Genomic DNA, 14,718 nt, shown 5'->3' on the forward strand with positions numbered 1-14,718 from the left:
AGATAATGACTAGTAATATATAATACTGCATAGTAACATGTAATATTTTACTCAGAGAACGTTAAAGGGAAAATACTCTTGTGTATTAATTTTATTCCTGAAACACTATTTAGCAAGGTAAAAGCCTATATTTTCATGCTGTATTTACTATTCAAGTAGAAAGATTTTTAAAAGTCCATGCTTCAAAAAAAAAAAAAAAAGTCCATGCTTCGTTTGTGTGCTTGAGCAGCTCTGTTCTTTGATGTCCAAAATGTAAATTAATATTTGCTTATGATTCTTTTGAGTTACATTTTCTAAAATCACTTCTTTTTCAACTTTGAATATGGAATTAAAGTAGAACATCATTTATCCTGTAAAACTGCATGCATTTACATTTGTTGGATGTCATGGTCATGAATTGATCACTGGTATCAGAAAATAATCTTATTTTTGTTCAAATTATCATTAACTATTTCTGAAAGTTATGTTGTATTTTACTGAAGACAGAGTCTGATGCCAACTATTCTGGCATTGGCCACACAGAAAGCAAGGCAATTTATACCAGCATTAGGCTGTAACAGGAAAGCCAGGAGAGTTTAAATACAGAATATGGTGCATGTAAAGAGAACAGTATTATTTTTATTTAACTGGAGGAAGAAAGGACAGAAATCCTGAGGGTTAGAGTGCCTTTCTAAGTTATTTACTGTTTATGCAAAAAAGCTTATAAAGTGAAACATTCTGAATCGTTAATTTGTACACAAGAACATTGTATTTTGGAAGTAAAATTGTAGCCACACCTTGATCTTCTAACATTCATCCTGTCCAGTCTCTCCTTTAGGATCTTATTTTTTTCCAAAACTTCAGTTATTATATACAGATAATTCACACATTGCTGGATTTGTCTTGCATTTCTGTGTTTCACATTCTGTTCTGGATTTCTTCATGTGAATGTCCACCTCCATGACCCCTATATTCTGATGTATACACATTCTAATCTGCATGCTAGTCTGAACTCTAATCATTTAGACATTATCAGTCTCATCTCACAGGCATCTCTAATTTAACTTGCAAAAGATGCATCAGGTTTTTTCCTTTCAACCTTTTCCTTTTCTGTGAATACTATTTTCAGTGTTGTTGCAGAGCCAGAAGTTCGGGTGTTGACACTTGACTCACCTCCCCCATCCTTATGTCCACTGAATCACCAAGCCCTGTTTGCCTCCCAAATATCTTTCAACTCTGGCTGCTTTTCTCCTTCTGTATTGTCCACTCCCTAGCTGTGGTCTGAGGCCTGACCATTTTCAGCTTGTCTCCTGCAGTTGTCAGCTTGCTTCTTCCCATCTTCGGTCTTGACTCTTCCCAATCCCTTTTGCAGTAGCAGCCAGAGATTCCTGGAATGCACAAATCTAGTCATGTCTGCCCGGTTTCAACCACTCTGGGTGCTCTCAAGGTAAAGTGAAATATTTGCATGGCTGTCAGACCCTGAATGCCCCTGTTTGACTTTTCCGGTGCACCGTTCTCTTTGCTCATACACTTTGGCCATGGTGTCCATCTTTCAGTCCTCTTCATAGAAATACCTGGTGGTATCCACTTACTTTTTACCACAATGAAAGGTCTTAGATACTTTAAGTTCCTCCCTAATATTACCTATCTTTGTGTCCTTCTGCATCTTTCTCTATTTTCTTTCCCAGCCAGGAAAGTTTGTGTAAGTCACAAATACTTTCCTCTTCCTGGAACAACACATCTGTCATTTACTATGCATATAAATCTCTCTGGCAAGTTGTAACTCTTTTCTTCTTCTAAAGTGGTTTAGTTTTGTCTGTTTGTAAAACATATGACAGAGGGATTCATTTCCCTTTTATAGCCTGAACTCTTTTCAAGGAATATTCTATTTAAATTCTTGCCTACCTGGTTTGTCTTTCTAAGCATCCTAACACTTTGCTTTTAATTAATTGCTCTTCATTTTTGTCTATCAAAATATCACCTATAATGTAGGCAAATGTCAAATTTTTGCAATGATTTGTTAGATATATTGATGCAGTCAGAAGTTTTTATACCTTTCAGTAATTCCTCATAGAAATATACATAATTACAAAAGTCCTTCAAGATGTTAGTCATTGAATATGGGCCAAGTCATTATCCACAAAGCAAGGTTGGGATAACTGCATTTCTCCTGGGCATGTGCTGTGAAAGATATTTATTAGATCATTGTCTAGGATAACTTCTCCCATGGAATATTTGTGTAGCTAAAGGAATAGCATTAAAATTTGAATTTTGGAACTTTCTCTAAATGTTTTGAAGTAGTTTGAATAGATTGAAAATTGGCTTTTATAAAATTTTAGACATGTAATATCTTCTGAGTCAGGAACAGAGTTGCTCAGAATTGTTCATATGGTTGCTAGTATGGTCTAGTACAAAGGGATGCATAGAAAAATACCTGGAAGGCTGTATTAACTTGTTAACATTTGTTGGCTCAGAGATAGGAAGTCATATCAAAAAGTATGACCTTCTCCCCCATATGTACACATTAGGGTACAGGGTAACTGCTGTAACAAAGATTCTTAAATCCAGTGGTATAAATAAGATAGAAATTTATTCACTTCTCCCTTAATGGTCTGGCTGGTCCGTGCTGATGGGGTGAGTTAGTTTCCTGTGCTCATTTCAGGAGATACACACACATCTGTCTCTTCCCCCTCTGCTCATTCCCACACTTACCCTGTTGCTCCTCTTCATCTGCATTGCCAAAGCTGAGTTCCTGCTGTATCAGGAAGCCCTTAGGAAAAGGGAAGGAAAGGAAGTTTTGGCAGTTCTTTTTTTCATGTAAATGGGGCTGGAGTCGGATACAACACTTTAACTGTAGTCTCTTGTCTAGAAATTGGTTTGCCATGTCTAGCTATAAGATAGTTGGGGAAATGGAGTCTGTGTCTGGATGGTCTTTTGTTCAGCTAAGATTCTATTGTGGAAAAAATAAAAAGCAAATTTTAGAGGAAACCTGCAGTCTGTCACAATATACTTCTGTATTAAAAAATTTTTTTTTACCTATATTACTGTTGTAACTTATATTGTACTAAACATTAGATGAATGATTCAGTCTCTCTGGATCACAACTTTCTTATTTTTGTCTCCTTTTGCCTTGTAATATTCTTATTCTATAACTGGTTACTGAAAGTTCCCCGAAAGCATGTACCATACTGTTTGCTTTCGTGTTCCTTCCTGTGATATCTAACTCCTGCATGAGTAGTAGGTGTGGAGAAAATGTTGAGAGAGAGAGAGAGACAGAGACAGAGATTAATCTGCTCAGAACATCAGCATTGTTAAAACTTCGCAGCAGATGTGGCAGACTTTTGGTAAAGGGCCAGAGAATAAATATCTTAGACTTTGGGGCTTCCCTGGTGGCGCAGTGGTTGAGAGTCCGCCTGCCGATGCAGGGGACGCGGGTTCGTGCCCCAGTCTGGGAGGATCCCACGTGCCGCGGAGCGGCTGGGCCCGTGAGCCATGGCCGGTGAGCCTGCGTGTCCGGACCCTGTGCTCCGCAACAGGAGAGGCCACAACAGTGAGAGGCCCGCGTACCGCAAAAAAAAAAAAAAAAAAAATCTTAGACTTTGTGGGTCACATGGTCTCTGTTGCAACTACTGGGCTCTACTGTTTAGCATGAAGACAACCGTATATAAACACTGCTGGGTTTCAATAAAACCTTATTTACGATTTGACCTGCAAGCCATAGTTCGCTGATCCTTCCTTGCCTTATAGGATGGATACACCCTCCAGATGGAAATAGCTATAAGCTTAAATTTGTGGAGCTGCATTCTTACAGAATGTTAACTAGAAGGTAGGTAGGTAGGTAGGTCAGTGCTGAGGCTTAGGATGCTGTACAGCTTCTGTCTGATGTTTGTTTATTACATGTTGTCTTCTGTTCTATATTTATTCTCATATAAAAGGATAATAATGAGCACAATAATAATTTACCTTTTGGAGTGCCTGGCATTGTGTTAAACATTATTTCATTTGTACCTCATGACAATCGTACTAACTAGACTGGTGATAATAAATCACCATTTCACAAATGAGGAAACTAAAACTTCGAGAGTTTAAATAGCTTACTCAAGGTGAGAGGTAGATCAGGTACTTGAACCTGAGTGATTCTTTGCTTACTTTGTAATTATTCTTGTATAAGTGAGGATTCTATAAGACTTGAATCGGATCAAGAACAAGCAAGAACAGAATCAGGCTTTCTAGGTTTGTTATGAAGTATAGTGGTACAAATTAGAACTATGCAAGAGTGGGTTAAAGAATTGGAAGGAATTAGCCAACCTCTCTGTTTACTTCAACTTCAGCTCTCTTATGCTCCAGTCACCCTTCTAGTGGACACCTACTCTAATTCCTGCTTTCCCTGGTTTTGAGATGCCTCTTTGCTTTACCTTTTACTCCTATTTAATATCTTTGTAATCTACTCCCTTCATAAAGTCTTTCTATATCACAGAATCCTCCTCATACCATTCATATCCCTCTTGTGGTAGTTACCTATTTAAACTTTACTTTGGAATAGTCATTGTGTACTAGGCTCAGTTTTTCCTACTTGATCACAGACTTTTTTCTTCTTCTCGTCCTCTTTGTCCTCTCCCTTTCCCTCCTCCCCTCCCGTCCCACCGCCCCTGCCCCCCGCCCCCTGCCCCAGCCCCTCTTCTCCTTCTCTACTTATTTTGAAGTACACTTGACATATAATAAACTCACATTTAAAGTATTCAATTTGATGAGCTTTGACATATGCATGTACACACCTGTGAAACCATCACCACAATCAAAATACTGAACATTTTTGTCATCTCCCAAAGTTTCCTCATGGCCTTTGCCTGTCCACCCTCTCTCCGACCCTGTCCTAATGCAGCCACATGATCCACTTTCTGTAGGTTGCATTCAGTATGCATTGTTTTTGGTCTTGCTTCTTTAATTCAGCATAATATTTTGAGATTCATCCTTGTTATGTGTATTGGGGGACTCACTTCCTTTTATTGCTGAGTAGATTTCCATTATATGGACAAACCACATTTTGTTAATCCATTCACTGTTGATGGACATTTAGATTGTTTCCAGTTTTTGACTTTGCAAATAAAGCTGCTTAACCTCTGTGTGTGTTTGTATAGGCATGTGCTTTTATTTTAACATGGGTAAATACTTAGGAGTGAATTGTCTGAATCATATGGTGAGTGTATGTTTAACTTTTAAAGAAACTGCCAGACAGTCCAAAGTGGAAGTAAACTGTAAAATCTACCAATTTATTCCCTGTCACCCACACAGGTGGTGACAGTTCCACTTGTTCCACATTCTCGTTGACACTTAGTATTATCTGTCTTTTAACCTTTAACCACTTAAATTGGTGTTTGGGTATATCCCATTGTATTTCTTTGACGGTGATGTTGAATGTCTTTTCCTGTGCTTACTGGCCATTTGTATATATTTTGTGAAATGTCTCCTTAGATCTTTTGCCTATCTTTTCTCATTCTTACAGAATGGTTTTGCTTGTCATCTTATTTTTATATTGTTAGCATTCTTTATATATACCAGATACAAGTTCTTTATTTGAGATATGTGTTGTGAATATTTTCTCTGTGGCTTGCCATTTCATTTTCTTAATTACATCCTTTGAAGAGCAGACTTTTAAATTTTGATGGAGTATAATTTGTTGATATTCTTTTTATGGTTCATGGGTTTTGTGTACTATCTAAGAATCTGTTCCCTACCTCAGGGTAACAGATTTTTCTCCTGATTTCCTTCTATAAGTCTTATAGTTTTAGTTTTGTGACCCAATTTGAGTCAATTTTTATGTATGCTGTGAATTAGGGTTGAGGTTCACTTTCTGTTTTTCCCAAATGTGTATCTAGTAGTTCTAACATTTATTGAAAATACATTGATTTTCCCACTGAATTTCTTAAATTTGCATTCAGAGTTTTATTGCTGCCTCAAGTTCAGACATTTTTTGTTGTCAGTTGAAATCAAGGAGGTGAGTAATCTTGCATGGTTTTTTGCTAGGCCATAGGACACTGATGATAAATTTCTCCAGATAATAGGAATTAGATTTTTAACAGACTCATTGTTTTTAATTCAGCCTGTTATCATTTTATTTTTAGGTGTTACACATAATATTGCATTACTTCGAGAGGTGATAATCAACTCACGCTTTGTAAAAGGAGACATCAACACTAAATTTCTTTCTGATGTGTATCCTGATGGCTTTAAAGGTTTGTATATATTGAAGTATTTTAGTGTATTAAAGTTATTTTTTATACTTTATTACAGTGTATACTTTATTCTGAAATTAGGGCCTTGGGCCTATATTGTACTTGATTTATTGATATACTTAGAGTATCCTAGACTATAGACATTCATGATTTTGAGTATTCATGAGTGACTCATGAATGTGTAATAATCTGTAATTTTGTTGAGTGAGAAATTCAACTAGTATGTGGAATGTTGTGTTTCTGAAAGTCAATACATGTTTGTATTCCTCGCTGATAGGAGTATATACAGGGACTCTTTAATATTAAAAGTGTATCTTTATGAAAATTAGCATGGAAAATTTCAGACTACTAGGTGCTATTCCTATTAATGAAAATGGAGATGTCTAAGAAGATGATGGCTTTATTCTGAAAAATGAGTTTTGAATAAAGTAATGAGTGGACTGTGAAACTTAGCACTGCAAAGTTATCAGTGAGTGTTTCCAGGTAGTAGAAAAATTGCTCAGAGAAAACCCTTGAGTGTGCATTGAAAATGTGGTTAACATGGTGTTAAGACACTGACAGGACTTAACGTGAGACTTACCAGAAATGTTACGCGCAGGCTCAGCGGCCATGGCCCATGGGCCCAGCCGTTCCGCGGCATGCAGGATCTTCCCGGACCGGGACACGAACCTGTGTCCCCTGCATCGTCAGGCAGACTCTCAACCACTGCACCACCAGGGAAGCCCTCTACATATAGTTCTAATGAGCTTGGGGACATATGCAGATTAGGTCTTCTCTCACAAATTTCAAGTGTTCTTTATGTCCACTTAAAATGTTTTAGTATATAAAACGACTCCTTCATTTTGGGAGCTGTATATAGATTCAGGTCAGCTTCGATGAATACATTTACAAAGCAACTTATTACATCAGAATTTATAATACAGAGTTTTCATAAGAATAACGAGATTACTGATTTGATTGTTCTTTCACAACTTTAGTGTTACAGGGCTTTATCATTAGTACCAAGAAAAATAAAGAATGTGTTTTATTTCGGAACTTAAAACAGAGACTAATGAATCATCAGGTTCTTTTTCCTGAATTTTTGAATTTTTTAAAAATATAAATGACAACCTTAACATGATTGCACTTTTGTTCTTGTGTGATTATTTCATTAATATCTGTTGGTTGCATGAAGCCAGGAACCACTAAATGTTATTGCTTTTTATTGTTTCACTAGCAACTAAAACAGACATTAAATAAAATATTTGTTGAATTAAGGAAAAGAATCTTTTTTATTTTTTTTGATTTAGATGATTCTTTTTATTTTTATCATGGCTTTACTGAGATATGATTCACATACCATACAATTAAAAGTGTACAATTCAATGGTTTTCAGTAAGGGAAAAGAACCTTGTTCATAGTATGGGTGAGAAGGTATTACCTTGATTATTTTTACTTAACTGTACACGTGTCCAGATTACAAATTGGTTTTATTTTGATCCTAACATTTTGGCTTCTTGTCCTTTCCAAAGTTTTAATTAAAAGTTATTGTCGGGGGGCTTCCCTGGTGGCGCAGTGGTTCAGAGTCCACCTGCCGATGCAGGGGACACAGGTTCGTGCCCCGGTCTGGGAAGATCCCACATGCCGCGGAGCGGCTGGGCCCATGAGCCATGGCCACTGAGCCTGCGCGTCCAGAGCCTGTGCTCCGCAACGGGAGAGGCCACAACAGTGAGAGGCCCGCGTAATGCAAAAAAAAAAAAAAAAAAAAAAAAAAAAAAAAAAAGTTATTGTCGGTTGTGAAATGGACTCAGATTTCCATGTGCTTTTGTGTTTGCCTGGCTTACGTGAAACAGTAGGCAGAAGGAGAGAACAGGTCAAAACTTAAGGGAGGGCTTCCCTGGTGGCACAGTGGTTGAGAGTCTGCCTGCCGATGCAGGGGACACGGGTTCGTGCCCCAGTCTGGGAAGATTCCACGTGCCGCGGAGCGGCTGGGCCCGTGAGCCATGGCCTCTGAGCCTGCGCGTCCGGAGCCTTGCTCTGCAACGGGAGAGGCCACAACAGTGAGAGGCCCGCGTACCGCAAAACAAAACAAAAAACTTAAGGGAACCTTTAGAACACACGTATTGTATGTGTGCATGGGTATTTATATATACATACACACATTTATACATGTGTTTATGCATATTTGGTATTATATCCCATTACCATGGAAAAGAAAATGGAGCTTTTAAAATTTCTAATTGGAGTTGGGTAGTATGTGCTATACATTTAGCAGCAATTGAAAATGTTCCAAATTCTCAAGAGAACTCAGAAATTTTCTTAGAACTGAATATTGCAGTTTGCTGTAATAAACTTAAATATTACATTTCTTTTTTTGGCAGGCAGTTATCAGCACAGACACCATAATTCTGTTTCTTATGCATAACAATTTTTAAATTGTTATAAGTTGTTAGAAGGCCTTTAGCAATTTTTAGTCTCACCCGTCATTTTACATGTGAGGAAACCAAAGCCCAGAAAGACTGATAAGGCTAAGTGACCAGTAATATAATAAAGCCAGAAATTAAACTTAGTGTTTAACTTAGTGGTTTCAACTTCTGTTTCAGTACTCATTCAGTTGTGCTAGGATTCAAATTCATAAACCACAGAAGTTTTCAGAGTATGCTGTATGTGTCATATTGTCTGTACAATATGTACGATATGACAATTTAAAAGTACACACCTATATTTGCCTTTCTTAATGTCTACTGCTTATTTTATTCCTTCATATTATTTTCATGTCAGTTCTTTCTTCTCTGAATTGCTACTACCTCTTGTTCTTCTTCTAAAGATTACTGTATTTCTCCTTCCTGATTTTTCCCCAGAGCATGTCTTAGATATATTAAACTGTATCATCTTTGATTGTTTGATATATGTGCCTGAAAGAGACAGCAGGAAGTGGCAACTGAAGTTAATCCAGGATCTTATCCATATGTTTGAGGCTGAGTCATTTTGCCCCTTTGGGATTACCCATCTGCTTCCCATCTGTCCAGCTATCCTAGACACTATTCATAGGCAAGTGCCTGTTTTTATGACTGCATTAAATTTTTTTATTATATATGTATATTATCCCAAGTTTATTTGTAGACTAGGGCAGTGTTACTAAAGTCTCTTAGACTGAACCTTGAAATGATTGTGTCTAAATTTTAAAAATAGAATACACAAGAATTTGTTCTTCACGTCAACTTATTAGATGCTGATGTTGAAAAGGTATTTTCCTTTGATTCTGAAAAATAAATGGAAAATGGAGAAGTAGATATTTTGATTTTGAAATAAAGGGAAAATTGAAGAAGAAGATATTTTAAGAAGTATAATTTCAGATAGCCTAGAATGGACATTTTGGACTTATTTCTTTGCTGCCTTGCTACACTTGAACCACCAGCCCCATCAAAAGAAATCATTAGAATTATCTTTCTCTTCGTTGTGGAATGTTTAGACAACTTTGATTTAGCACAAGAAGTCTACTATTAATTACACTTCTCTTTATTTTTTCCCTTTGAATTTAGTCAAGTATTTCTGTACCTTTAAAAGTGGTAAATATGTGACTGAAGTGTTACCTTTAAAAATTCAGTCTTTAAAATCATTCAACAAATAATTGGTGTAGACTCTAGAAGAAAATCAAAGAGAAATAATATATTTTCCCTGTCCTTAAAGTGGTTATATCATTAGGGAAATAAACAGGTAAAGAACTAACTACACTACAGGACAGAATAAGAGAAGTGCTAAGGTGAAAATACAAGCAAAGTGTCTTGAAGCGGAGAAAAAAGAAACTAGTTGCAATTTGGGGAATCAAGGATGGCTTCAAGGACGAGGTGGTGTAGACTATTGAAACACCTGTCCAAGGACTCTCTTCCGTAGGTGCAGGGGCTGTCATTACTGCCTCAGGAGAGCCACTGTGTGTATCTCTTCCTAATCCATTTTTGATGTGATGTTGGTGGTTTGAAATCAGCCTTGGAGAAAGTACTTACAGTAAGGAAATTGGCAAATGCTGCACACTACCGCACTTCTTCCTTCACATCCCAGTTGGTTATTAAACATTTACCAGCAAACCCCCACCTATACTTTGACCTGACTTTTGGGAGCAAACAGAGTCATTTGCATACAAAGGAAGAAGATTACCTATCTAGGGAGGGAGACCTAGAAGAATCCCTGAAGACAGCAAGTATTCAGTTTTAGACCTGCAGATATGGGAGGGAGATGACTGCGCTGACTGAAGAATTGTGAGAACACTTAAAGGTATTACAGGAGTACAAAAAACTGTGAGTTTTAGAAATGAAACATTTCAGCAAAGTGAAAGGACTGCTAAGAACAAAATTACAGTGATCCAAAAAAATACATGGAAGAAGTATCTCAAAATATGTAGCAGAAAGGTAGAGAGAATGAAATGTGCGAAATGATGAGAGATGTAGGGAGAAGTGCCAAGAGATTGTACGTGTAAATAGTAAGGGTTTCATGAAATAAAATCGACAAGGAAAGGTTAATTTTAAAAGAAATAATAAGGGAGATGTTTTTTTTTTCACTGTTCTTAAGAAAGACTTGAGATGTTGTTGGAAAGACTCACTGAGTTTCAGACAGGATTAATGAAAAAGAGTAACTATTCTAGGCTTATCAAGAACAAAAAACTTTTTACAGCTTCTAGAAAGAAAAAAGTTATATGCAAAGAATGTAGAATGAAATCATCTTCAGACTCTATAAATTGGAGATTAGAAAACCTTAAACTGAGTATCTGTTCCATAGGAAAGAACTTGTTCCAAGAGTACTATACCCAACTAAGATATCCCTCATGTGTCAATGTGAAAAGAGATTTCCTCGAAAAGGGAAATTACTGAAGAAAATACTTTTTGAGGAAACTACTGAAGAATTATATAATTCCAGTTAGGTTCACAAGGGGCTCTTGGGGACTCCCAGTAATCCCCAGGCCATACTTTGAGAACAGCTCTTGTGTAGATGGTATGTTTTTGAGAAGACCGAGACCAAATTTCTGTAATCCTCACGTAGGGTAGTTTATTATGGAAGCGTATGGAATGTTTCCATCACTGCTTCAGTGTTGGGGATGATTAGGAACTTTTCAAAGCCTGTGGGAATGTGGTTTATTAGGCCACTGAGGGTTCTGTTACTGAATTCCCAGACCAACGAGATGTCCCACATTGGTGTTATATTTTATGGTGCTCCTAGGTTTGTCTCGAAGAATGGGTCACTGGGACTTTCCTAACCCTGGGTCATTGGGGCTTTCCTAACCCTTTAGTGTCATGAAACACTGCACCTTTCATTTTCATGGAACACCTCTCCGTAGAAAAATGTGCTGCCGATCTGGAAAGTCTTTATATTCTAGTTGTGAATATTTTTAGTCTTATTTCTGTTTTGAATAATTTTTTAAGTGTTGAAATTACTTCATTTCTTTCCAATAAACTTAAATAACTACCTGATCGTTTTTTCTTTTTTGAATTGTACAAGTAACATCTTAGTGCTGATGATCCAGCACTCAAATTGCCTATACTGTACCATCTAATAAACTCTATTATCTGTATATAGCATGGTAGTAAATAAATAGTGTTAGAAGTTGTGGTGAGATTACAGAGCACTCAAGGGGATGTGTTAGCTGGCACACCCTGGAGTATCCAGTTCTGCCTTGATTCACACACTTCTTGAGGAATTATTATGCACATAGAGCAGATTTCCCCGCTGCACCACACTCAGCCAGACCAGGGAGTCTTCCCCGGGTTTGTCAGGCTAGACCACTGCCCCCAGGTCCAGCTGTATTATGGTAAGAAGAGTGAATTAAAGAGGGAGAGAGAAATCGATTGGTTGTTTGGTTGATTGACTAGGATTCAAACCCTGACTGTAGGTATAGAGGCAAGAGGATCACGTATTTATTATTTTCTTTTAGTCCTTCACATTAGAAAACATGGCCCAGCCACTGTCCTTGACCAGCAACACTCCTTTTCCTCATTTTATCCTCTCTCTCCTTAGAAGTAAAATTTGGGGTGGGGAGTGATAAGGAGAAGCAGATATGAGGAGCCCTAAGTTTTTCCCAGAGATCTCTGGGAGTAGTTTTCTTATTTGCAATTGTTTTGTTCTGTGCATCTGTTTAATATCTTCTTTCCCAAATTGGACTATAAACTTCCAGTGAGCAGGGGTATTTGAACCATCTTGCACAGCCCAGTGTCTGGTACAACACTAGCTCCATAAGAGATGCTTGATAAAATACTTGTTTGAATGACTAATAACTCTGTAATATAGAAGCATAGATGTTAGCATTATGTGTGTGATTGATTGACTGATTGATTGATTTCCCTCAGGACACCAGTTAACAGAGAATGAGAGAAACCAGTTATTGGCAATAGCTTCATCCTTGTTTGTGGCATCCCAATTAAGAGCACATCATTTTCAAGAAGATGAAAATTCAAGGTATGTGAGATCATTTAAAACAGAATAAATGAGCAGAAAAATTTGGACATTATTGGAGAAAGTACTCTGAAACCTTATAGGAAATCTGTTCAAGTAATTTGTATTTATTACTTTTGTTTTCTTACTGGAAAAATGTTTTGAGAAGTGTTGTAGTACTAAACTTTAGGAAGTAACCTGAACAGTTAAAAATATGTATATAAGAAACTTGTTTATAAGCTATAAGAAAGAATTAACAACAGATTGAGCTAGTTATGTGTGAGCCCTAAGTGTACCTTTTAGCTTCCTAATAACCTAAGCAAAAGGGAAAACATGCTTTATACCCAGGCAAGTAAAAAAAATCATTGTGACATTCATGCTTCTGAGTGACAGAATTATTTATTATGAATGTCTGTGCACTTGCTAGAGTAATCCTACTTAGCAAGTATAGTCCATTACTTGCTAGAGAGGCAGTTGATAAAATTGTGTTACGTCAAGTCCTTTTCCTTTCTTTTTACTTTTCCTCAAGAGGAAGAATAAAGATTAGAAAAAAGATGGCAGGTGACTGAGCAGCTCTGAAGAGCACAGATCAGAAACTCAAGTTACTCCCGAAGAATTAGGTAGAAGGAAAACTAAATTGGTCTCAGGCTATATATTCGTGGCTAATGTAGTTTTACTCAGAAAATCTGAGTAACCGGAACTTCTCTTTTTAAAAATTTTGATTGGAGTATAGTTGATGTACAATGTTGTGATAATTTCTGCGGTACCGCAAAGTGATTTAGTTATACATATGTATACATTCTTTTTTTAAATGTTCTTCTCCATCATAGGATATTGAATACAGTTCCCTGTGTTATAGAGTAGGACCTTGTTGTTTATCCATCCTGTATATTAAAGCTTACGCCTGCTCACCACAACCTTCCACTCCATCCCTCTCCAGCCCCCTCCCCCTTGGCAACCAGGTCTGTTCTTTATGTTTATGAGTCTGCTTCTGTTTCATAAGTAGGTTCATTTGTGTCATATTTTAAATTCCACATATAAGTGATATCGTATGGTATTTTTCTTTTTCTAATTTACTTCACTTAGTATGATAATCTCTAGTTGCATCCAAGTTGCTGCAAATCTGCATCTATCCATTCATCTGTCAATGGACATTTAGCTTGTTTCCATGTCTTGGCTATTGTGAATAGTGCTGCTATGAATATAGGGAGGGAGCATGTATCTTTTTGAATAAGAGTTTTGTCTGGATATATGCCCAGGAGTGAGATTGCTGGATCGTATGGTAATTCTGTTGTTAGTTTTCTGTGGAACCTTCATACTGTTTTCCATAACCGCTGCACCAACTTACATTCCCACCAACAGTGTAGGAGGGTTCCCTTTTCTCCACACCCTCTCCATTATTTGTTATTTGTAGACTTTTTAATGATGGCCATTCTGACTGGTGTGAGGTGGTACCTCATTGTAGTTTTGATTTGCAGTTCTTTAATAATTAGTGACATTGAACATCTTTTTCTGTGCTTATTGGCCATCTGTGTTTCTTCTTTGGAGAAATGTCTATTTAGGTCTTCTGCTCATTTTTTGATTGGGCTGTCTTTGTTGTTGTTGTTGTTGTTGAGCTGTATGAGCTGTTTGTATATTTTGGAAATTAAGCCCTTGTCGGTCGCATAGTTTGCAAACATCTCCTCCCATTCTGTAGGTTGTCTTTTCGTTTTGTTATGGTTTCCCTTGCTGTGCAAAAGCTTGTAAGTTTGATTAGGTCCCATTTTTTATTTCTGTTGCCTTAGGAGACTGACCTAAGAAAACATTGCTATGATTTATGTCAGAGAATGTTTGGCCTGTGATCTCTTCTAGGAGTTTTGTGGTGTCATGTCTTATGTTTAAGTCCTTAAGCCATTTTGAGTTTATTTTTGTGTATGGTGTGAGGGTGTGTTCTAACTTCATTGATTGACATCCGGCTGTCCAACTTTCCCGACACCACTGGCTGAAGGATCTTCTTTTTTCCATTGTATATTCTTGCCTTCTTTGTCAAAGATTAATTGGCTGTAGGTGTGTGGGTTTATTTCTGGGCTCTCTATTCTGTTCTATTGATCCATGTGTCTGTTTTTGT

General features: G+C 37.2%; 1 protein-coding gene across 3 annotated transcripts in view; it reads left to right on the top strand.

The window, feature by feature from the left end:
* The window catches only part of PCCA (propionyl-CoA carboxylase subunit alpha), a 355,051-nt gene that overhangs the window by 188,446 nt on the left and 151,887 nt on the right, over nt 1-14,718 (top strand). For all 3 annotated transcript variants that reach the window (XR_004346661.1, XM_032611119.1, XM_032611120.1), the window contains 2 exons: nt 6,102-6,212; nt 12,527-12,635. Coding sequence is in view for 2 of the 3 variants with exons in the window: in XM_032611119.1 (XP_032467010.1) it covers nt 6,102-6,212; nt 12,527-12,635 (220 nt within the window). In the remaining variant the exon portion in view is untranslated. The remainder of the gene's footprint in view (nt 1-6,101; nt 6,213-12,526; nt 12,636-14,718) is intronic.

This window comes from Phocoena sinus, chromosome 18 (genome assembly GCF_008692025.1).
Source record: "Phocoena sinus isolate mPhoSin1 chromosome 18, mPhoSin1.pri, whole genome shotgun sequence".
Taxonomy (NCBI): Eukaryota; Metazoa; Chordata; class Mammalia; order Artiodactyla; family Phocoenidae; genus Phocoena; species Phocoena sinus.